Source organism: Cynocephalus volans, chromosome 1 (assembly GCF_027409185.1).
Source record: "Cynocephalus volans isolate mCynVol1 chromosome 1, mCynVol1.pri, whole genome shotgun sequence".
In the NCBI taxonomy this organism is placed as follows: domain Eukaryota; kingdom Metazoa; phylum Chordata; class Mammalia; order Dermoptera; family Cynocephalidae; genus Cynocephalus; species Cynocephalus volans.
In genome coordinates, this window is record NC_084460.1 from 4,245,802 (window position 1) to 4,270,865 (window position 25,064).

At 45.7% G+C, this 25,064-nt stretch overlaps 2 protein-coding genes across 3 annotated transcripts in view; both read right to left on the minus strand.

Moving 5' to 3' along the window:
- Positions 1 to 24: 24 nt before the first annotated feature.
- Positions 25 to 25,064, minus strand: part of LOC134360501 (sodium- and chloride-dependent GABA transporter 2) — a 32,381-nt gene continuing 7,341 nt past the window's right edge. Inside the window, exons 2-14 of one of the 2 annotated variants that reach the window (XM_063074968.1) lie at positions 21,082 to 21,216; positions 18,643 to 18,783; positions 14,904 to 14,988; positions 14,155 to 14,287; positions 13,155 to 13,289; positions 6,739 to 6,842; positions 5,673 to 5,797; positions 3,768 to 3,880; positions 3,302 to 3,439; positions 2,438 to 2,540; positions 1,844 to 1,944; positions 658 to 828; positions 25 to 343 (exon numbers count right to left, since the gene is read on the minus strand). In XM_063074968.1, the coding sequence (XP_062931038.1) occupies positions 221 to 343; positions 658 to 828; positions 1,844 to 1,944; positions 2,438 to 2,540; positions 3,302 to 3,439; positions 3,768 to 3,880; positions 5,673 to 5,797; positions 6,739 to 6,842; positions 13,155 to 13,289; positions 14,155 to 14,287; positions 14,904 to 14,988; positions 18,643 to 18,783; positions 21,082 to 21,216 (1,607 nt within the window). In that variant the 3' untranslated portion in view covers positions 25 to 220. The remainder of the gene's footprint in view (positions 344 to 657; positions 829 to 1,843; positions 1,945 to 2,437; positions 2,541 to 3,301; positions 3,440 to 3,767; positions 3,881 to 5,672; positions 5,798 to 6,738; positions 6,843 to 13,154; positions 13,290 to 14,154; positions 14,288 to 14,903; positions 14,989 to 18,642; positions 18,784 to 21,081; positions 21,217 to 25,064) is intronic. The other variant, XM_063074978.1, reaches the window with a different exon arrangement.
- Positions 21,177 to 25,064, minus strand: part of KDM5A (lysine demethylase 5A) — a 135,030-nt gene continuing 131,142 nt past the window's right edge. Inside the window, exon 29 of the transcript XR_010021333.1 lies at positions 21,177 to 21,216. The gene's annotated coding sequence lies outside the window, so the exon portion shown is untranslated. The remainder of the gene's footprint in view (positions 21,217 to 25,064) is intronic.

Genomic DNA, 25,064 nt, shown 5'->3' on the forward strand with positions numbered 1-25,064 from the left:
CGCTCTTGAGACTGGCATTCCACGTCTGTTCAGATCACCCCTGGAGCAGGGAGGCTGGGGAGGGAGGCCCCCACCTCAGAAGACAGATTCCAAAATATCCCCTTTTTTATTATCTGCCCAGGTGGGGGGCAGAGAAGCTCACTGGGGCAGCCTCTGTCCTCTCCCTGCTGCAGCTGTCCCCATAGCCAGGCTCACAGGCACCATCCAAGGGCCTATCCCCCTAGCAGTGAGACTCTAGTTCTGTGAATCTGAGAAATGATGTCCTGGGTGTAGCAGGAAGGGAAAGTCCTGCTTGGTTCCGTTCGGGCAGGTCCTCAGCTGGGCACACGAGCTGGCGGATTCTCTGTGAGGAGAGGGGAGGTGCCTGTCACACAGAGGAGTGGGGGCAGGTCTGCCAGCTTCCCTCCTCGTCAGTGTCTGCCTGCCTCCCCATACACAAGCCTGCCCTCTATGTGCCAACCCTATACTCACAGGCTGTGTCTTGGAGTTGACCAGTGTCTTTCTGAGACTTCTGTCCTGATACCCACACCAGGCTCACTGGCCCTCTGTGCACAGCCTCCACACTGGCAGGCAACCCACCTACCATCAAGAGGACGCTACCTCATCCAGCCAGGTTCCTGCCCCCTCTGACTGCTTTCCTCCCTACTAACTCCCTACCTCTCTGAAGGGGCCCTTGAGGGTGCTGAGTTTGTAGAAGCTCCAGGCAGGAATGCAGGCCATGGAGGACAGAGCCAGGAGCCAGCCCAGGGCGTCACCCCACCATGGGTATGTGTACTTCTTGTTATAGGTCAGTGGAGTATACTTGATCAGGGAGAAGAGGAACGTGGCCTGGGGGTGAGAGCAGAAAAGAAAGGGTTTGGGGAGCAGGAACCCTGTGCCCCCAGTGCCTGACCCCCCCATCTCCCCGCAAAGGCTGTCCTGGTAGAGATCAAGCTCCAAGCCTGGATTTGCCTCCAGGCTCATTTGGGCCAGTCAGCCTCCAATCTCCATCAACATTCTGCTCAAGATCCACACCGCCCAGTAGGTGTTTCCAGGGAACACACCCTGTCACACAGGGGCCCCTGTGTCCCCAGGTACCTCTACATATGATGGGCTCCCAATTAGGACATGATAGTATGCCTGCTGGGTGCTCTAAAGTGTTTACATCTCCTGCACCATGAGTTTGGGCTGTGAGTACCTCAAGGGTAGGGAATCATGCCTCCTTCTCCCCCTATGCCTCATTTATGTCCTGCACAAGGTGGGGGCTTGGGGAACTGGTGACACAAAGAGATCAAGCCAGAGGAAGCAGCACATGGTGGTTTTAAGGCCCAGACTGCAGAGCCAGGTTGCCTGGGTTTGAATCCTAGTTCTGTTCAACTTTCCAGCTTGCGTAAATTGCTTTACCTTTTCAGCTTCAGTTTTGTCTGTAAAGTGAGTATAATGGCAACACTTACCTTTTGGGGTTCTTGTGAGGATTAAATAAGCTAATACATGTAAAGCACTCTGTGCCTGGCACAAAGTAAGTGTTCTGCAACTGCGGCTGTTACTGCTGTGGTTATTAGTATTACTACAAGCAGCTCAGTGCACATGGGTTTCAGCCCTGCCTGCAATATAGACTCACACTGTGGTGTTGGTAAAACTGTCTGACAGCTCTGGCCCTCAGTTTATCCTCCTGTGAAATGGAAAGGAAGAATCTATCTTGCTGTGTAGTTTTCTAGAATCCAACAGGAAGATAAGTAGAACTCTTAGATGGTTTTCAGTTCCTGGAGAGAAGTCCAGTCTAGGGCTGACGGCCTCTCTACGCTGCCGCCACAACCACCTCTCCCTCCCTTCGTCTGGCTTTACCCGTCGAAGATCATCTTACTGTGCACACAGCTGGTGTGAGGAAGAGCCAACAATATTTGATAAGAGGCCATGGCCTGTACCCAATCATATCTTCAATGTTGTCATAAAAGCGCCTGGCTCCTGCCATGGAGAAAAGAAGGAAGGGGCAGAAAGGACATTCATTAGCATCCAAAGCATGAGGATGGGGCCACACAGACTAGGACAGGCAAGGACCAATGAAGAGAAGGTATCGCAGTTGTGTTTTCAGATTACTGCTGGGAGGAAAATCTTCCCCAGAATTCATAGGCATGAGCAACAGCAGGCAGAACTTGGCTTACGTAAAGGCAACGACTTCCTGGTCATCAAGGTTATTAAAAGCTGAAAAGGTTTGGGTAGGGCAGGATACGGGTCCACCTGAGGTGGTCCAGGTGCAGCTATAACCAGGAGATGGACAGGGCAACTTCTGGAGCACCCGTCCCATAGCAGCAATTCAGGACTCTTGAGGTTTTTGAGGTTGGGTAGAGGAGGAGTTCCAGGAAAAGGTAGGTGTGAATAGTAGATATCTCTCTTTTGTCTAAGGCCCGTGGGGTGGAAGAAAGTACTGGGGTTGGAACCTAGTGGAGGAGTCACTCACCATAAACCCAAGCCACACAGAGGGACTCAAAGATGGCCACAAACAGGAGGCACATGCCACTGGCTGCATAGTAGTCAAAGAGCTGAAACACGTACATACCACCCTGCATGCAAGGAGGTTATTCAAAAAATAAATAAATTTATGCAGAGGAAATAGACAGATATACTCCTATACCCTCTAGCCTCACACCCCTGGGGCACAGAGCAGAGTTGGTGACAGTCACAGGAGACAGATAATATGAGAAAATGTAGTTTATAACCTGTAAAACAATAGGCAGATATGAGAGACGATTATTTTTTATTATTGTTTTTGGATGGAAGATAGATAAAACAAGACAGCTATTGTTAGATTATCCCTGAGAACGTTTAGGAATTGATCCAGAAGCCCAAGATGGAGTGTGTACATTTGGGGTAGGATCAGGATAGGGGCTGTCATTGGTATTATCAAGCTGGAAAGCTCCGTCTCCCTCCTTCCTTGAGACATCACAGAATGCCACCCGCCCCCAGGCCCCCTTCTCCCTCTGAAGTTTGCACGCAGAGAAATCATGGGACCTTGTTGGAGAGCAGTTTTTCCCAATCCAAGGCTTCCCAACTGTTCTTTTCATACCTCTTTGCTGACCGTGGGGCCAAATATACCCCTCACCCATCCCCAGAGGTAGGTGGCCAATGGCCAGAGGCCAGAGGCAGGACGTGCCTACTTCGTCCTTTCTGTGGTGGGAGGCGAGGGAGCTCCAGTGCCCTGAAGCCCGGCGGGTCTTCCCTGTGATCTGTGACCACAGCAGTCTGCCCCACCTGAAAGGCAGCAGTTTTCACCTGGCTCTGGGTCCTCACCGGGTCCTTCCCTTTCAGCCTCCCAGACCCTCACCTCTGTGAGCATGACCAGCCCAACAAGAAAGGAGATGACAGACACTCCAAGGATGAGTATCTCCCTCCGGTTCTTCTTGCGGAACACATGGGGGTACATGTCCACCAGCGCTGTCACCAGGCTTTCCACGCACACAAACTGGAAGAGAGGGCAAAAGAATTGGAGGGAAAGAGAGCTTCCAAAACAAGCCCTGTCAACAAGCTCTGGCTTCTTGCTCCTAGGGTCAGCCCTGCCAGCCTCCCTGTCTCAAGTCCCCAGAGCTACTGTCCTTGTGTGGTTAGGTCTGGACCCACCCTTCAATCTCCTCTGGGTCCCCGGAGGGCATCCATTTCTGATATTCACCCAGTTCCCAACTATTTTGAGGTCCCTTGGGGCATAAAGCTCAACCTCATGCCCTCTGCTCCCCTTCCCCAGCCCACACCCACCCAGTTCATCTCCCAGGCTCTGAGTGGCTGCCTCTTGATACCTGACTATCCAGCCCCAGGAGAACGACCATGCAGAAGAAACAACAGGCCCAGAGAGGAGAGAAGGGCAGCATCACCACGGCCCGAGGGTAGGCGATGAAAGCCAGACCAGGACCTACAGCAAAGAGCAGAGGACACAGCCCAGGGCTCGGGCCAGGTGTGGGCCATGTGCAGTCCCAAGGCTCTGCAGGGTAGGGCCATGCAATAACAGGAGCTAGAGAAAACTTCACCCCAAAGTTACCGTCCCCATCACTGTCCTCACCCAGGAGAAGCCACCCAAACCTCTATCTGGTTCCCAAATTTCCAAGGCACCAGCTGCTGCATCCTCACTGGCAAGAACAGAGCTAAGAGCTTGTAGACATAAAGGGTTTGGGATCTAAAAGAGCTCTGGACTTCCAGATCTAGTGCCCCAAATCAGAGATTTCAAATTTAGAATGAGCTCAAGAGCCAGCGGGCCATAACGATTTGTAAAGCTGACCTGGTGTCAAACAAGAAGTGGTAGGACCCGATGAGAACTTTGTTGTTTGTAAAGTAGATGGTACCAAAGAAATGCCTTCAAGGCCAGATTTGGCCTGGGACCTCCAGTATGCGACCTCTGCACCTGGTGTCTGTTCTGACACCCTACTGGCATTAATGAGTGCACTGGCATTAATTTCAGAATATCATTGACACACATCCTCTCAAATAAATGAATGTTCCTCTCAGCTGACTCAAACAGCAGGAACAAACTCACATGCCAGAGCCTGGGTCTATCCATAGGAAGCTTCCTGTGAAAAATAAAGAGTGTCACTGTGACCTTGGACGGTCATTTAGTTCTTCAAGTCCCAGTTCCCACACTGGGGAGATGGGGATAATACTAGTAACTGCCTCCCAGATTTACACTACATAGTACAGGCAAAATGCTTCACACGGTGCTTGGCATACAGTGATTGCTCAATAAAAATGAGACATTACCATTTTTAATGGAGTCGGTGATGTCAGTTGCCCAGTGCTGAGCAACTGTGTACCAGGAGTGTACCTGTGAATACCATGATAAAAAATGGTCCTGCTGCAGATGAACGTGGGTGGGCCACAGGAATTGGGGAGAGCGAGAGGAATATCACACAGCTTATGCAGACAGGAAGCAAGTCTTTGATTTTATTTAAAAACAACAACAAAACACTGCAGGGTAAAAAGGCAATCACTCCCCAAAAGAGGAAACTCTATGTGCTGATATGAACTTATCTTTGAGACACACTTTAAAGTGAATAAAATAGGGCAAGGTGCAGAAAAGCGTATGTAGTACGTTATCACTGGTTTATAAAAGGAGGGTTCCAGAGAGCTTTCCGTCAGCTGGAGCCAGTCCTGCCCGGGCTTCCATACCCAGCTGAGCATGCTGTGCTCTCCAAACACTGAGCACACCACTCACAACTGCGGCTCAGCATTCCAGGAGGAGAAGCAGCTCTTCCTAAATAACAGCTGCCTCTTGAAGTGTTTTATGTAAAGCTATACTAACAATAAAGTGCTTGTGATGGTTGAAAAAAGGGAGGGAGGTAAAAATAGAAATAGTAATATGTATATACGTATGTGTGTGTGTATATATATATATTTTTTCTCATATATGTCTAAACTATTTCTAGAAGGATTAATGTGAAATTGATAACATGGGCTGTCTCCAGGGTAAAGAACTGGAAGCCAGGGGTGAGAAGAAAATTATTCATTGTATTCTCATTTACTCTCTGAAGCTGTGATTACTGTTCAGATTCTCCCCCAGGTCTTCCCAGAACGCATCCACTGAAAGGTAACCATGGTTCACCCAGAGCGTAGGTGACAATACAAACGCCTCTGGATTCCGGCTGCCAAAAATTCAAACCAGGCTCGCAGAATTCACTGCCCCCAGCCCTCCCCCTGCCCCCAGCCACGCTCACCTGACTCGGCTACCTCTGAAATGGGCACCCCCTGCTCCTGAGACATGAAGCCCAGGATGGAGAAGATGGCAAACCCAGCCACAAAGCTGGTGCCGCTGTTGAGGAAGCAGAGGGCGACACAGTCCCTGTGGGGAAAGGGTGGAAACAGACTGGGTCAGAAGGGCTGCCCAAGTCTCAGGCTCTCGTCCCGGAGCCAACGGGACCGTCTGGGGAGCACAGCCCCTTGCTGCGGACCCTCTTCGGCCCTTTACAGAGGCCGGAGGGGCGCGAGCTGGTGGGATTCAGTGTCGCTCCTGCCTCAGCACCTCCACCCCCGCTCGCTCAGACATGGAATGAATGGAGGTCGTCCTAAAAGAATGAGACTCAGGAAGTAAAACATTAATCTAAATATTACAAACTGCCCCACGGCCTGCCCCCCCTGCCACTGCTGCCACACATCATGAGACACTACCACGCTGCCATAATTCCACTTGACATGCTAAGGTAGGGCATATGGACCAAGATAATCCCCAACAAGTCATCTTAGTCACCGAAATCTGATTTTGAGATGCATGATAGGATTTTTTTTCAGCTATATTTCAGCTAATGTTAAAACTGGCTTAAATTCTCTGAGCGTGAGCGAGGTAGGCAGGAGGGACCAATGGGGTGGGGGCCCGAGGGAGGTACGCCTGGGAGCTGAAGGGAAAGCGGGCAAGGATCCAGTGCTCACTGGGGCAGGTTTGCTAAGCAGGCAAGACGGAGGCTCCACTGCAAGGCATTACTGACCACTTCCCAGGCTTGCTTGCCTAGCATGCCTGAGCCCACCAAGCTTAAATTAGCCTGGGGGCTGGGTCCCTGCTGTGGTCTCCCAGCCAATCACAACTATGCCACCCTTTCAGAAGTGCTTCCCCTGCCCATCCTGCAGTTGGTTCCTTTCAGGTCCTGGTAGCCCTGGGGTATTGGAAAGTGGGGTACAGACAGAGCAAACCCATGAGCTGACGCACCCTCCAACTCACCCCTGGTCCAGCATGGCTGGAGGGACGGTAGGAGATGAAGGTGTGTGGCTCAGGCCCACTCCCCCAATCACCTGTAGCAGTTGTTGTGATACTTGTTGTAGCTTCCCAGAGCTGTCAGGCACCCTATACAGATGGCGAAGGAGAAGAAGATCTGGGTGCCCGCGTCCATCCACACCTACAAAGGGAAAAGGCAAGAAAGCTGGACTCTAGGAAAGTGAGGCTAGCTGGGCCTCCATGGGAGGACACACGTGTGTGGCTGAGCCAGGCACCGGCTGAGCATGGTGAGAAACCTGTTCTCAGCCAATGCAGGCACCCATTGCTACCCTTGCTACACCCAGTGGGCTCCACTCCCTGGGCGCCTAGATGAAGTTTCTTGGGCACTACCAAGATGGAACAAGCATTAGGCATTCAAAGAGAAAGACTAAAGGACCCATGGTGGAGGGTGGGGGAGGGTGGGATGGTGCTCTAGGGCAAAGCTAGGTCTGCTGTTGACTTTCTGATCATGGGTTCTGCCCCACTGTCTCCTATCCTAGGCTCTCATGGTGGTGTGACTGTTGGGAAGGGATGCAGACATAGGAACTCTAGAGCTGTGGGCCCTTAACATCAGGGCCATCATGAGCATGTAGCTTTGCCCCTCACATCTCAGAACCCTCTAAATGAAAAACAGAGTAATCCTCAGCTCACAAAAAGTCAAGAGGATGAACAGAAATGCATCTGTAAAGGGCTTTGTACTCATTGAGGGGAAAACAACTCTTCAGCTAAACATAAGGTAGAGATGTTACTGTTATTATCTCAGCTGGCTGACCCAGCCTGTGCATGTTATGATTTAGATTTAACAGCTAAAATAACATCCCAAAGAGAAAGAACATCAAGGCAACAGGACTAAGCAACGCTGCAGGCCTGCAGGAGGTGGGGTCCTGTGGCTACAGACCCTCCCCAGCATTCCTGCCTCCAGAGGACGTGAGCACCACGAGGGCAACCAGGCAGTGGACACAAACATCGCCAAGGCAGGTGCTCCTGACATGCGTGTGTCCCTGACAGAGACAGCACTGGACAACCCCATCCGTGCCTTTCATGCAGCCCTGTCCCACAGCCTCCAACAGCCTCCTGCTTCCCATAAAACCCTCCGGCCTTTCATCATTTCCTTCCACAAACATCAGGCCTCCAATTCCCCTCCTCCCCAGAGCCTGGGCTTCTTTCTATCCAAAGCTCTTCAGTCCCTTCCCTGTCTTGGCCTGCCTCTCCAGCCATCGCCACCCCTCTCAGCCCCTACCCCAACTCCCTCTGATCACCCTCACCCCTACCAAAGTGCCCATTTTCCTCACAAGCAGGGGTCCGAGGGCCCCATCAGCAGGCTGACTACCTCAGAATCACACTGATGCCTCGGCTGGCATCCCCAGTCGGGACACTGGATCTCCAGCCTGAAGGAGGACCCAGAGAGTGAATCATGTTCAAAGCTTCCTGGGTGATCCTAATGAACAGACAGGGTCATCTCCCTACAGCACTGAGAACTGGCACCAGGGACATGCCCAGGACACCCATCCTCTTGCTATATTTCCATTTCTGTGGGACAGGGGACAGAGCAGGGAAGGATGGTGAGGAAAGGGGAGAAGGTCTCTAGCCTTCTGTCCCTTCTGCTCACTGGGAAACCCACCCCCAGGTGTTCTGCAAGATAGGAGTTGTCGCCAGGGAAAGGGTCAGCCACAAAAAGCACCAGGAAATAGCATGGGAGGTCAGAAGCACCAAACTTTTTCAAACATGAGGAAAAGTATAATGAGGAAAAATAAGGGGGGTTCGGGATTTATGTCCAGAAGCCAGAGAAGGAAAGGACAGGAACCACGGGTTTGCACAGCTCAGGGTGGTGCCACACCAAGTTCAAGGAGATGCCTTGGCCAGTCTGTTTGCTCCTTCAAAATGTTCGAATCCTTTTCTCTTCTAAAACTCAGCCCTCAGATCCTGTGAGGGTTGTCATCTCAGGAAAACACAGTGACCTTTGGCATCTCATTCCTGTAGGTTGTCGGCAGCTTCAAGAGTGGGGTCCTTCTCGGACAGAGGGGCTAAGCCAGGGCCAGAGGTGAAAGGGCTGGAGAGTCCTCTATCTCCTGGGGCTCTCAGGCACATCCCCTGCGTTTACTCTGTGCCGACAGCACACAAGCTGCTCTGAGACACTCTGTGGCTGCCTACTTGCAGGCAGGGGCGCAATCCTGTGATGATGGAGTTTTGTGAAAGTGGGCTTGGGAAGAAATAAGAAAAGAAATCATAACTTGGCTGCTTACTGCACCCCAGTGGGAGTGAGAGGTGGAGGTGGACAGACTAAGATTGAGGCAGGAGAGATTCATGAGAACCGATAAAACTCCAGCGGGCAGCTGGAAGTCCAGAGCTTGAGTCAAATGTGGTGCCATTGACCAAAGCCCCTCGCTGGGATCTTGGCAAGCCCCTGCTCCCCGCACAGCTGCTGCCTGACAAGCCTGCTGTGTTAGGGGAAAGGAACGGGTCAGAAGGGCAACGAAAGGAACAAGGAAAGCAAGCTGTTCTGTCCCCACCACAGGCAACCCACTCCCTGCCCCTTCCAGCAACCCTGGCACAAACAAAGCTCCATCTAGAACAAAGCTCTGACATGTCTTTGGCTAGGGCAGAAGACTGGCTAAGGAAAAACAAATATGAAAAACACTTGGAGTGTGGGTGAAAAGAGGCCTTCTGGAGGAGAGAGGAAGAGAGAGAGAGACCTCTAGAAGATCCAGGAAAGGTGTTCTCAACCTTGAGTCCAACCCCAAGGATTATTAACAGCTATCTACTATTCGTAGGAAGGCAGTGGTGTGTAATAGAAAAAGCAGGAGCTTTGGAATCAGTTTGATCTGGGCTCAGTTCCTAACTCTATTAATTACTGGATGGGTGATCTTAAGCAAGTCACTGAACATTTCTGAACCTCCTTTTTCTCATTAGGAAAATGGGTACAATAACAAATAAAGTAATGTATGTGAAATGCCTAACACATAAATAAATATCAGCTTCCTATCCCACCTTCTGGAATAATAAAAAGCAGCCCTTAAAACCTTCAAATAATTCATATCCTTTAGAAAAGATCTATCACGACAATTAAGACAGCAGACACGAAAAAACTACTCGGGAAGAAACCCAAGCTCCTCCATATGCTCATTTTGTGATTCTGGGCAAATTTCTTAAGTTTTCTAAGCTTCTGCCCCTGCGTCTGTAAGATGGTAACACCTGACTCGCAGGGTTAGTGTGAGGATTAAGCTGTGTCAAGAACTCGGTAAAGCACCTGGCAAATGATAAGCACGTAATAAACATTAGTTTTTGCTGCTGTTTGTTCCTATTATTTTAAAAAACAACTAACCTTTCAGTGATAAAGCGGTGACTTTGATTTTAATATATATGCTAAAACAGAAAGACTAGTCCTAATCAAGGGTTTCTGCTTCCTCCCTAAACAAACCCTTCATTAGAATTGCCTGACACAGGGAGTTAAAAGATTAAACAGGGGCTCTTTGGACCCCCTACTCCCATCCCCCTGCCTTTATTGATCTACCGAAGTGCAGTAGGACAGACAAAGGGTCAGGACAAGGGAAAGAAACAAGTGTCTGAATAAAGCACACTCTGTACAGGAGAGGCCTCAGTCTTCAGGGGCCATTTCCCAGTGAGAAAGAGATGAGCCTTGGGAACACCAGGAAAGGCAGCACTCTGCCCAACACACAGCAGGCCTGGCAGAAGAGGAGGAGGAAACAAGAAATAAAGACAGCGTCATCTGCCTGGCTCCCAGCTCCCAGCCTCAGTGCTTGGCAGAGAGAGATGTCTTTGGTCTACGTGTTGGCTAGCAGGAATTTTGCACCTTTCTCAAGTGCCAGGGAAATGCCAGTGGGAATTATCACACTTCCTGGGGAATGCCAACTAGATTCAATTAGGGCCTTGGCAGGGCATCCCACCCTGCAAGTGCTGCTCTGTTTCCTGACAACAAAGTCGTAGCTTCAGCATGGGACCAGGACCAGGCAGATAACAGGGCTGCTCAGAAGCTCAGGACCGGAACCAGCTCTTGAAACATCTCTCTCCCCACAGCCTCAAAGCATTTGGAAGACATATGCTCCTTGCACAGCCTACAGCTGGCTGGAGTTGGAAGGAAGCTAAACTGGAGTGCAGATTAAAAGAGGTCTTATTCCTTGCAGTAACCCGGACACAGAATTATGGCTGTATTAACTCTCAGAGTTGAAGGCTATTCCTGGTCCACCACCTTCATATGTGCTTGAAGCTGTTACACACCAAGCACTGCACCTAGGACAGGCTTGGCACATAACAGATGCTCAGCAGATTTTTGCTGAATGAATTAGATGTGGGCGAAACAAAGATGAGCAGACAGGGACCTTGTCTTCAAGAGGAGATCATAAAGTATGTGGGAATTGTCATTGTTCAGACCTGGTTCCAGTTGCAAGTACGAGGATGGAAGATTCCTTAAGCTCTCTAGGCCTGATTTCCTTATCTGTAAAATGGGGCTACCTCATTAACCTGCTGTGAGGGTTAGCTGAAATAACACGGTAAATCTCTTAACTGTGCCCAGGACATAGTAAACACTCACCAGTTGTTAGCTGTAAATAGCTGATCAGGACAAAGCCATAAATCAGTTCTGGAAATACTGGAACCCACTGTCCTTTTTCTCTTTCAGCCTACCTGCCTGTCTCGCTGCCTGAACATGTCTTCTTCCTATCAGGCCCACCTGCTAACAAAGGTGAGCTTTGTAGCTTAGCCACTGGTTTGCAGCTCTGCTGCTCCAGAAGCACAATGGCTCCAACGGGGCCCATGGGGTATCCAAGCCAAACTCTTTCAGCTGGCTTCAAAGCCTTGCCTCAACTCGACTGCTCCCCACAACATCCAGCTTGTCACCTACTCTCTACCACAGCCTTTTTGTTCCAGATGAGTCAAGAGGCTTACAATTGACAAAACAAAAATACCCCTCTCCTGGCCTGCCACTTACTTGATGTGTGACCTTGGGCCACAGTTTGCTCATCTGTGCAATGAGGAGGTTGCACTAGATGACCTCTTGGGTCCTTTAGCTTCAACAGCTCTGGTTCTACAGTTTGGCTCTAAGGCCTGACTGCAGCCCTCGTGCCCTGCAGGGAAATGAGGCAGAAGCAATCTGTATTTCTATGATGTCTAAGAAATGGGGGAGGGGAAGGGTAAGCTCATACCCACCAGAAGGCCATTGAGAAAGACCCAGGACCAAGGCTACCTGACTCCATAGGGAAGTGCCTGGCTGCCATAGTGGTCCCAGTAGACCTCAGGATAGAAGGACTCATAGCTCTGCAGGGGAGAGTTCTGTTCTGGGAGACGAGAACAGCTCAGCTTCTGGGATCACCTCAAATTCTGCACAAGGAGGAGCCATCGCCTCTGTGAACTGAGTTCCAGGTCTCAGAGGGAACTCTGGAACCGTGTGCCCATCCCTTCTCTCTTGCTCCCTCACAGCAGTTTCAGTGGACGTGCTAGTGCCTTCCTATTTTTAAATGTTTGGAAATCCAATTGTTGGTCTTCTATGTGTCGGGAGCTGCCGCCCTTAAGTCTCCTAGGGGTTCCTTCCACAGACAGAGAGCCTCCTCCAACCACCAAGAGGAGGATCTCTAAATTGTGCACACACTCCCCAGGGAGGGTGGCCTCTGTGCCAAGGAGGCAGAGGCAGGGCACGTAACTGGGTAACAAACTTTCAGGGGCTCTGGGGTGGAGCTTACCCACGCTCCCCTCCGGCCCTCCACACCTCCTGGCTTTGCCAGCTTTCAAAATGGCTGCCAAAGAGGAGAAAATAAGAAACCTGTCAGAGGTAGGGGCTTCTTATTCCAGGCCTTGCCTTACAAACCCCTCCAATCAGCAAGCAGTACTGTCCTACCCCCACCCCCCCACCCCAGGGTGATAAAGAAGCTGGCTGCAGCAGAGGGAGTGCGGATCAGATCGCCAGGGGACGCAAGGAGACAGGGAGCCTCTTGACAACAACAGGAAACTCAACGCTAGCCCACCTGGTTCAGGGAGGGGGCTGGGGAACGGGGCCTAGGAATGGGTCACGTGGGCAGCAGGGGTGGGGGAGGGAGGGGGGTTCCAGAGGGTGGCAGGTAGAAGAGTAAGAAGCAGACAGGAAACTCATTAGGAAATGAGATAAGAGCAAATGCAAAAAGGGGATTGATAAATGGTGGGGAAAAGATGCAGCCCATCAAAAGAGGCTGCTAGTGACACATTTGCAGCCCCTGGAAATATTGCTAGGGCCTCAGGCCCTCTGGGTTCCCTGGCGTGCAGCTGTGAACCAAGAAGGGAGTGTCAGACACCTTCTGATCACAAGCAGCTGCTAACAGATGTCTGGAGAAAGAAGAGGCACCCACCACCACCACCGTGGATGCCCTGGGGTTGGGCCAGGAGTAGGAATTCCCCACAGAGCACAGGGAAAGCCCATAGCTCAAGCGCCTCCAGAGCCATGTGATGGCCCACGTCTGTGGCTCCTTACCTGGGGATCCCACAGACGGGTGAGGTTTGGATACAGGTAAAACTGAATTCCTTGGGCTGCCCCAGGCAGCGTCACCCCTCGAATTAACAGGACCACCAGCATGAGGTAGGGGAATGTGGCTGTGAAGTACACCACCTGGCCAGGGGTAGATGAGAAGCAAGGAACTTGTGAGTTAAAAAGGAGGGGCCTGGAGACCCAGCAGCAGGGGCAGGAGGCAGAAGGCAGGAGTTCCCCACCCCATAGAAGAGGTCAAGGGATTCCCTCTCCTGTTTCCCCCCATTGCTGTCCCATCTCCCCTTCCTTGAGCCACAGCCTCCCCTCTCCCTTCCCCCCTCCAGCTTACAGTGCTCGCCCTCCCGACACATATTCAGTAAATATTTCCTGAGTAACTGAATGAACTTAGTCATTCTCCCAACAAGTATGCTCAGAACTATGGCAATGGCTGTCGGGAATAAAAAGATCTGTCACACGTGATCTTTGTCCTTATGAGCTCAGCACAATCAGGTAGCTGGATTAGGAAAGAAGCCTTGTGGGAGGCTTCCAGGACAAGAATCTAGAAGAACTCACAATGCTCTCTAATACCTCATATGTTCCAGAGCAAATAGTCCCCCCAAATTCTTGAGTTGGTTAAAAATCACCTTAAAATGAATAGTCTTAATGGAATTCTTTTTCAAGAGAATTGTTGTATGAAATAGGGAATGAAGATCTGTGTTCAATTTGCAACATGCCCACACACGGTATATTCCAAGATCAAATTCGTCTGAAGGTGTCCTTTCTGCCTTTCTCTCTCTCTTCCATTTCATTTCCTCAAATACCAGAAGTATATGGGATTCAATCCAGGAAAGCCACAGAATCAAGGAAGGGAGCCACATAAAGTCTTTGCTGGGTCATTCCCTCCCATCCCCAACTAGGCCACAACTTAGGGAACTCCTGGGTGACAGCCCCCAGTGAGGGCAGGGAGTCCTGGGGTGGGAGTGGGCAGAAGCTCTCCAACACCAACCTTTCCTGTGGACTTGACCCCCTTCCAGATGCAGAAGTAGCAGATGACCCAGGCAAGCAGGAGGCACAGGGCCAGCTCCCAGCGCAGGGCCCCCAGGTGCTGGATGCCATCAGAGATCTTCAGGACCCGCCTCCTGGGAGAGAAGGGTGGAGCCTGACTCCATTTCTGCTGCCAGCTCAGTTTCGCAGCCCGAGCGTCTCTGGCCGTGGAGCCATGCCACCAGGCTCAGTTCACTCAGATCCGTGAGGCCTCCTTTGCCCAGAGATGGATGTGGATATAAAGAGTGGCAAATATAAACTGTTCCTGGGTGAGTTTGCTCTGAGTACTAATTTAACCTGGGGAAGGAGGTGCAAACACATACTTTCTCAGCCAGGGTCTTAGTATGTTTTAATATCAGGAATCATGCCCTGGGTGAATGTCAGTATTTGGGGGGAGGGGTGCATACGAACAAAATACATGCAGCTGAAGAGAGAAGGGCACTTAGGAGTGTGGATACACATGCATGTGCACCAACATGAGGGTGGGCACAGCCTGAAAAGAGCTGCAAAGTCCTCACTTCTCAAACCAGTCCTGCATTAACCACAAATACAGGCACGACAAAAAAAAGCCCTTAGAGAACAGGGCCAGCAGAGAAGAACGTGGAAGTTCTTCCCTTGCTGTCCACTGCAAACCACCACTGTACCAACCCTCCCCAAGCCCTTCTTGTGAGCACATGGCCCACGTGCAGATGAGGAACGGGCCTCACTTACTCCCAGAACTCAATGACAGGGGAGGTGGCATTCTCAGAGGTCACATTCAGGGAGCCATTGGTCTTCTGGAACTCCACACAGTGTTCTACCCGTGGGTCCCCGGGAAGAAAGAAAGAGAAACATCATCAGCCAATGTCTGGCACAACCAGAGAGAAGGAAGTGAAATGTCAGGAGAATGAGAAGGAAGGTATTTGGAAGGAATTGGGCTGAAGCTGGCTGTTCGAAACATCCTTGCACACATAATCATCTCCACAAGCCTACCTCACCCCCTCCCACACACCTTCACATGTGGGTCTATAAGTGTTTGAGTACATATTCTCATTAAAGCATAATCAGATGACAATAGGAAAAGGCTCTGTATGCCGGCTGCTTCAAAGTATACAAGTATTTCTAACTGTCCTGTAACGTCACAACTTTTGAGGAATAATAAGATTGCCTTTTAGAGAAGTGATGTAGCAGAGCAGGTACAGGTACAGGGCAGAGAGCTCTGGCCTGAATCCTGACCCTCTGGGCATTAACTGTGTCACCTTGGGTAAGTTACAACTCAACTGTCTAAGCTTGGTTTCCCTATCTCTAAAATGTAGATAATAATGTCCATTTTGCAGGACTGATAGGGGATTAAATGAAAATATGAATGCACAGTGCTCAATAAATGCTGGCTCTTTATTATCTGCATATCACTTTGGAGTTTCACAAAGAGTGTTGACGTTCTTTTTTAAATCTTATTTGTACAATATTCCTGGGAAATATTAAGACAGAAACTGTTTTCACTATTGCATACACCAAGAAAATCAATCTTCTTATGAATGGCCTGTCACAGCTCATAAATGACCAAGTATGGTCCAGAATCCAGGTCAGCAAATTGTCTAGGTTCTACCTTCAAAAGATCTAGAGTCTGACCCTTCTCATTGCCTCCACTACTACCACCCTAGGACTGTTTACCATCATCTCACGAACCCTGACTGGCCTCCAGTTTCTACCCTCGCTTTCAGCTGGGGTGATTCTGTTAAACCTTAAGTCACTTTATGTCACACCCCAGCTCAAAAACCCCCAGTGGGTTTCCCATCCTACTCAGAGAAAAAAAGCAAAAACCCCTTCAGTCGCCTTCAAGCGCTATTCCGTCTATCCCCCAACACCTCTGACCTCCTCACGCCTACCACTCCCCGCAGCCCCCTTTCTGCAGCCACACTGGCCCCTTCTGTTTCCTGGATGCTTCAGGCATGGTGCCACCTCAGGGCATTTGTGCTGGTGTGCCTTCTGCCTGCAGTGTCCCCTGCAGATCATCACTCAAGTGTTATTTCAGTAAGGCCTTTCCTGACCACCCTATTTAAAAATACAATCCTCCACCCCTAAAACTCGCAGTCCCCCTCCCTGTTTTATTTTTCTCCATAGGACTTCTAACTTGACACATATCACTTGTTTATTTTATTTATCATCTGTCTCTCCCATGAAAGCTCCGGCAGGGCAGGGATCTTTGTTTTTGTACATTAGCATATTCCCAGTGCTTAGAACAGAGACTGGCATATAGTAGAAGCTCAACAAATATGTTAAATGATTGATTGCCCGCTGACTGCCTTTTCCACCAAACTATATCACTTTCTTTTAATCTTCAGCACACCCGAAAAAGCGTTATTTCATCTTGATGGGACAGGTTGGCCTATATTATTCAAGATTCTGGGCTCTGAGTAAAACCAGATTCACCAGGAGAGATGTCAAAAATGTCAAAAACCAAGACTCAGGTATTCAATTTGCCTCAGGATTGTCTCAGAGACCCCAATCAACCCAAAGACAGATAGGCCTAAAATGCCCTGACGCAGAATCTCTGGACTACCAAATTCACGAAACTGTTTTCAAGAGGAACTCCACTGATACCTGTGTAAAATCTTCACCATCTGACAAACTGGTTGTCAAGGGGGATTTCAGAGCACATAGATGTTTAAAAAAAGAAAAAAAAAAAAGAGAAGAGAAAGATACGTATCATATATATAATGAAAAGAAAATATTAGAATAAAACAGATTTTTAAACCTTGATTCATTCAACAAATATTTTTTGAGTGTTTATGATATAGCTAGGCACAAAGGCTATAGAGATAAATATACCTTTTGCACCTCAAGATCTTGCTGATTAGTGGGAAAACCAAGTCAATACATAGGCAAAAAGTGATATAAGCACACAGGAGGGCCAGGGTCGGTGCAGGTACCACCAGATACGTTTGAGAGGAACCTAATGCAGTCTTGGGGTATCAGGAAAGATCCCTCCAAGATCTGGCTTTTCACTTGAAAAACGATGGTGGAATGGAGATTAGCAAGAAAATGCCTGGACAGGGAGCATCGAGTATGAGGCGAAAGTGGCAAGTGGAGGAATAAGAGGGTCTGGCCATAAAGGAGTGAAGAATACCGGGCCAAACACTGCAACATGTTTTCCCTGGCAAGCAAGGGATTCAAACTCAAGTCCAGAACTGAGTAATTTATCCAAACAAGAAAGAATCAATCACAGCTGAAGTCACTTCAAAAGGGTAGGGCCTCAGCTGGCCAGTTAGCTCAGCTGGTTAGAGTGTGGTGCTAACACCAGGGTCCAGGGTTCGATCCCTGTGCTGGCCAGGAAAAAAGAAAAAAAGAAAGAAAGAAAAGGGAGTGGGGCCTCACTGACAGGCACTGAAAGAAATTTGGACAATGAGAGCAAGATGTACTGCTGAGAATCTAAACACAACAGTGTTTGCTACGCTCTCCATCTGTGCTGTTCAATAGGGCAGCCACTAGCCACATGTGGCTATTAAAATTAAAACTAAACAAAAATTTTAAAATTCTGTTCCTTAGATGCACTGGCCATATTTCAAGTGCTCATTAAGCACATGTAGACAGTGGCTACTGCATTGGGTAGTGCAGGGAACATTTCCATCATCACAGAAAGCTCTTTGTTTTTTTTTTTTTTTTTTTTAATTTTATTATGTCGATATACATTGTAGCTGATTATTGCTCCCCATCACCAAAACCTCCCTCCCTTCTCCCTCCCCCCTCCCCCCCAACAATGTCCTTTCTGTTTGCTTGTTGTATCAACTTCAAATAATTGTGGTTGTTATATCTTCTTCCCCCCCCCCCCCCGGTTTGTGTGTGTGTGTGTGTGTGTATGTGTGTGTGTGAATTTATATATTAATTTTTAGCTCCCTCCAATAAGTGAGAACATGTGGTATTTCTCTTACAGAAAGCTCTTTGAACACCGCCACCCTAGATATTTCTGTTGTTGTTACTTTCAATCCATTAGATTCAGTGGTTCTGTTGCCACCTATGGGTGGCTCATTTAGTTTTATAAGCACAGGAGAAATCAAGTGCTTTTATAAATTATATTGATGGCATATACAAAACAGCTCATTGCTTAGTTAAAATGAAGAAACAAATACATGAACAATAATATATACATATACCAAACTAACCATATTTCAAATTGAAATAAGTAAATTGCTAAACTGCATAAAAAGAAGTCAGTTCTGTCTGCATAAAGCATGAATTGAATACATCAATTTCTTTAAAAAAAAAAAAAAGTCTGAGACATTTTCCCTGCGATGCTGATGAATTCTTACTCTTATTCTTGATGTAAGTGCTCCATGATCTACTTGACCTATTTCTAGTGTGTCCTGAGTGAAGTCTGGGGACTGGGTTGCCTGGGATATAGGGACAATCCCACTGCTGGTTGACGTGGCAGAGCTGGAGGAGGAAGTAGACTCTGCAGCGATGACCTTACCTGTATTCCACTCATGGTGGCAGCTTCCCCAGGGAAGGTCAATGGTGAAGCTGCTGAAGAGGTAGAAGAGGGCCCAGGCCAGGACGACGATGTAGTAGAAGTTGAGAAGAACAACGATCATCTGCGAGGCATAGCCGATGCCTGTGGGGGAAACTGCAGAACTGGGCTAGGGGCGGCAGGCAGACTTCTCACGCACCCCGCATCCCTGTTTAGAGGAGGGTTTGCGCTCCACTGACGGTGTCCTCGTGCAGGAAGTGTTGGGGCCTGGGATCCTGGCTCGCCCATCTCCCTCCCCTGCACCCGGGAGTGTGAGGCCTGTGCTCCAACAGCCCTTCCCATGTCAAAGGGGGACGCTTCTTCTGTCTCTGCTGCACTACCCTGCTGCCCGTGCCCCTTCATCTTTAGCAGGGTCTAAAAGCTCACTGAGTCAAAGTCATTTTAAAAATATATAAGACTAACTCCAAGATACTAATAGTTAATGTTCCCCCTGGAATTAGTCTAATATATTTCTGAAATATAAAAATACAAGCGTAGAGACAGACAATTCACAAAGGAGAAAATACAAATAATGAATGAACACCTTAACATATAGTCTTCCGCCCTAGTAACTGTAGGTACACAAAATGAAAAGTGATGAATATCATTCTGCATCTGCAATCTTAGTGAAATTTTTTACAGGAGATATAACTCAGTGGTTTCCAAACTTGTCTGCATATTAGAATTACCTGGAGATATTTATGAAATTCCAAAGCCCAGCCCAGACCATTTAAATCACAATCTCTGGTGATGAAGCACAGGCCACAGGATATTTTAAAGGTCCTTAGATGATTTCAACGTGCAGACAAGTTTGAGAACTACCAATAGAACCCACAGTTGTTAAAGATATGGGGATAGATGCCTACTCAGGTCTAGTGACATTGTAAGTCAGTATAAAACTTCCACAGGAAAATTTAATAAACCAGATCAAGAGACATCAACTTGATTGACCATTTTATCCAGTAATTCCAAATCTGGGAATTTATCCCAAAGAAATAATTCCAAAAGGGAGAGGGGAGAGGCTATCTGAACAAATATACATTAGAGCAGAATGTAAAAATTTTAGAGGTAATTGAAAATAAGCAAAAATTCCCAAATAGAAAACTGTTAATTATGATCTATCCAATTTATGGAAGTTTATACAATCATTGAACGATTTTTTGTACAGAAAATGGAAAATATAACTGAATAAAAGAGAACTTAACTGTACATATTCCATATTAATACACACATGAACTCCATAGAAAGAGAAAGAAATATTGAAATAACCCCCCCAAACTGGTAACAACCCAACTGTTCTTCAATGGGTGAATGGTTAAAAAACTGTGGTACCTGCATACCATGAACACCGCTCAGCAATAAAAATGAACTACCTGACACACGCAACAGCCCGATGGATTGATAGATCTCAAGGGCATCATGTTGAGTGAAAAAGGCAATCTCAAAAGGCTCCATACTGCATGATTCCATTTACGTAACATTTTCAAAATGACAAAATTATAGAGAAAGAGAACAGATTAGTGGTTGCCAGAGGTTAGGGATGGGGAGGGGAGAGGGTCAGTGTGACTTTGAAGGGGTAGCATAACAGAGTCTTTGTGGTGATGGAACAGTTCTGTATCTTGATTATGGTGGTGGTCACACAAATCTACACATGCGACACAATTACACAGAATTATACATGCACACACAAATGTGGAAAACTGGTGAAATCCGAATAAAGCCTGTGAATAATACCAACGTCGGTTTCCGTTTTTCACGTTGTACTATAGTTAGGTAAGATGTTACCATTGGGGAAAATTGGGGTACACAGGGTACCAGGACCTCTCTGTACCACTTTTTTTGTAACTTCCTGTGAGTCTATAACTATTTCAAAATAAAAATTTAAAGAAAATCCTATATAGAGAGAAAAATAATAAAATACCCTAAATTTTAAATAATTACTGTGTCAAGGTTGTAGAACAATTAATGAAATAATGTTTCTCATTTAAAATTCTCTTTTATAACATGCGTTGTAACACCAAGATGAAAGGTTCAGATCCCCGTACTGGCCAGCCCCCCAAAATTAAAAATAAGAATAAAATTTTCTTTTAAGTGTTTTATAATTGATTAACTATGTCTTAAAAATATAAATCATTGTTATATATTTAAAGTACATATAGCTAAAATGGCTTTGCACTCCACTTATTAAATCTAAAACCTTTGTCTCATTCTCACTCCCATTTCTCCCTAATCCTCTGATGCACCAGGTGACTAGCTCAGTATTCTGCCCACAAACTGAGGGTTTAATGTAGAGGCACAGAGTCTTATGTTAATCTCAGAACTGCTGCTAATCACTCAGTCATTCCAAATAAGGTTTATAATCACTAGTGAAGATACCCTGTCAGCAGGCACAGAGCTACTTACCCTCAAAGATGGGGCAGATCTTCCTCCAGGCTGTGACACCTCCCTGGCTGGTGTACTGGCCCAGTGCTGTTTCCAGAAGGAAGACAGGGATGCCACAGGTAAATAGGAATATTAGGTAGGGGATGAAGAAGGCACCTGTGGGTAGAAAACAGGTTGTCCATTACCTGGTACTACCCTCTTCATGGCCCACATTCATCTCCTCCTATGACTACCCCATATTGCCAGTCAGAATACTGAGGGTGGGGAGCATGCAAAACTACAGGAGACATCTGTCTAGATGTCTGGAATCATAGCAGGGATCAAGAGACACCACATTACCTAGAAGCTACACAGTCTCAAGCCTTATTTTGCACTGTGAAGTTTCAATCTAAACCTGCCAAGGTTTGCTCCCCACTGAATATCAATTATTGCCCAAATAACACATAACTTGTGGCAATAGCAAGGAGCTCATTGAATAATAGATACTCAGGAGGATTAGCATAGCCCACAGTCTATACTTCTTTTCAAAGAAATAGTTGTTCTTAATATTAGATAGGGACTGTAAGCAGGCTAAAATCAGATTTCCTTTTAGTAATCTTTCTGCTTCTGTTTTCATAATCATTGCCTGAGAAAAGAAATGCCAGACATGCTGGTATTTTCTCTACCATGGACCTCCATCTGCTGGCAAAGTGGACGGGGGAGTTTACAGGACAGAGTACCAGAGAAGAGAGAATTGCACAGAAAGGGAAATCCAGATATCAGCAGAGGATCCCCCTCAAGCTTTTAACTGGGTACTGGTCAGCATATGTCTGAGGAAACTACCCTAGGTGAAGGACACACCATTCAAAAAGAGTAAGAGTGAAGGTGCTCACACAGTGCCTGTTCCCACTAGCAAGACTGAATAATCTCAAGATTCACCAGGCATCAGGTAGAATGTGCAGAAAGGCATGTCCTCAGTAGTAGGGAATAATTAGCCCTGTACTGAGCACAACTCTGGTCCTACCTAACAAATCTTGAAAGCAAGGTGCAAAAAGATCAAGGAACTTCATTGGTCCCCAAACAGAACTCAAGAATATTTACAGAAATACAAAACTATACAGCAACCAATAAGGCAAAAATATCCCCAGGTCTGGCATCCAATCAAAAATTATCAGGAAAGTAAAGAAGCAGGAAAATGTTACTCATAGTAAGTAGCTAAATCAGCCAATTGAACCTGATATGTAACTTACACAGATGTTAGAATTAGCAGATGAGAACATTTAAAAAGTTATTGTAACTGTATTGCATATATTTTTAAAAGTTAGATAGAAACATGAAAGATAATTGAAAAAGACCCAAATCAATCTTCTAGAGATGAAAACTACAATATGTGAAATAAAAAAATACAGTCTGGGATTAATATCAGTAGGCATAGCAGAAGATAAGATTAGTGAACTTGAATCATAGTAGAAACTAAACCAAAAAGCAAAACACAGAGGGAAAGAGAATTTTTTAAAAAGAACAGGTGTTAGTGAGTTGTGGGACAACTTCAAGCAGCCTGATATACTTGTAATTAGAGTCACTGAAGGAAATAAAAAGGGTAAGAATCAGAAAAAAATTTGAAGAAATAATGGTTGCAAATTATACAAATTTTATGAAAACTATAAACCTACAGATCCAAGAGTTCAATAAATATCAAGACAGGAAACATGAAGAAAACTAAACCAAGGCACATAATCACATTATTTAAACCAGTAATAAAGAGTTTTTAAGGAGAAATCTTAAAAGTAATCAGAGAAAAAAACAACACATATGTACAAAAGAACAAGGATAAAGATAAAATTAAATTTCTCTTTGAAAACAATACAACCAAGAAGACAGTGATAGGTGAGCACATTTGTTAAAGCACTGAAGGAAAAAAAAGTCAGCCTGGAATTCTACACCTAACCAAAATACTGTTCAAAAATGAAAGTGAAATGAATGCTTTTTAAGTCATGCAGAACCTGAAAGAATTTATCACCAGCAGATCTGCATTACAAGATATGTTAAAGAAAGTCCTTAGGCAGAGGAAATAATAATGCCAGATAGAAATATGGGTCTACACAAAGGAATGAAGAACTTTAGAAATGCTAACTACATAGGTAAACATATTTAAAAACTTCTTATTATACAAATCTCTTTAAAAGATAATTTACTGATTAAACAAAAATAACAATGTAATGCAGAGTTTACAACATGTGAAAAAGTAAAATGCATAACAAGAGCACAAAAATCAGGAGGAAAGAAGTGAAAGTGTACTATTGTAAGGATCTTATATATAAGGTAGTACAGTATCACTTGAAGATAAAATATAATAAGTTAAAGATGTATTTTACAAAGTCTAAAACAACCACTAAAATAACACAACAAAGTTACGGCTAGTAAGCCAACAAAGGAACAAGGCCAACAATGGACTAAAAAATATCCAATTAATCCAAAAGAAGGCAGAAAAGGAAAGGGGGAACAAAGAACTGATACAAATAGAAAATAAATAGTAAGATGATAGATTTAAACCTAACCATATGGATAACTGTATGAAATGTAAATGGTCTAAATATCCCAATTAAAAGGCAGCAATTATTAGATTGACCTTAAGATAAAACAGCAAGACTCAACTATATCATGCCTAAAAGAAATGTGCTTCAAATGAAAAAGACATAAAGAGATTAAAAGGACAGAGAAAGATATACTGTGCTAATACTAATCAAAAGAAAGCCAAAGTTTTTATCTTAATATCACACAAAGTAGATTTCAGAGCAAAGGTTATTGCAAGTGTAAAGAAAGTCATTTCATAATGATTAAGGGATCAATTCATTATGAGGACATAATAATCCTCCAGGTATATTCACCTAATAACAGAGCTTCAAAATACATGAAGCAAAAACTGATTGAGCTGCAAGGAGAAATAGATAAATTCCTAATGAAAGTCAAATATTTTAATATCTCTCTCAATAATTTATAGAATAAGTAGACATAAAATCAGTAAGGATATAAAAGATTTGAAAACCTTATCAACCAACTCAACTTACTTGACATTTATAGAATGTTCTATTCCACAATAGCAGAATATACATCATTTTTTTAAGAGAACACTATATATTTACCAAGATAGACCTTTTTTTTTTTTTAAAGATGACCGGTAAGGGGATCTTAACCCTTGGCTTGGTGTTGTCAGCACCACGCTCAGCCAGTGAGCGAACCGGCCATCCCTATATAGGATCCGAACCCAAGTGAGCCATGGGCCAGCCCTAAGATAGACCATATTTAGACCACAAAACAAATTTCAAGTTTAAAAGGATTCAAGATATACAAAATATGTTCTCTGACTAAATTAGAAATCAAGAGGAAGAAGATATTTGCAAATTCCCATGCATGGGTCAAAGAAGTAATCAAAGGAGAAATTAGAAAGTATCTTCAATGGAATGACATAAAACACAACATATCAAAATTTGTGGGATGCTGAAGCAGTACTAAGAGGGATATTTATAGCACTAAATAGCTATTATTATAAAAGAATAAAAGTTTCAAAAGTATTACCTCAGCTTTCACCTTAAGAAATGAAGAAAATAAGAACAAATAAACCCCAAAGTAAGTCAAAGGAAATAATGAAAATCAGAGTGGAAATCAATGAAATAAAAAACAGAAAAAGAATAGAAAAGATCAATGAAACCAAAAGCTGGTTCTTTGAGTCCATAAATAAAATTAATTAACTTTTAGAAGACACAAATTACCAGTATGGCAAATGAGAGAGGTATGATCAGTACAGATTCTGTAGAAAATAAAAGAATAATGAAAAAGCATATAAACAACTTTAGGTCAATATATGCAACAATTTAGGTAAAATTGACAAATACCTTGAAAAACACAAACTACCAAAGCTCCCTCAAGAAGAAACAGATAATCCAAATAGCCCTATAACTGTTAAATAAATTGATTTTTTGGTTAAAAACCTTTCACAAAGAAAACTACAGGACCACATGACTTCA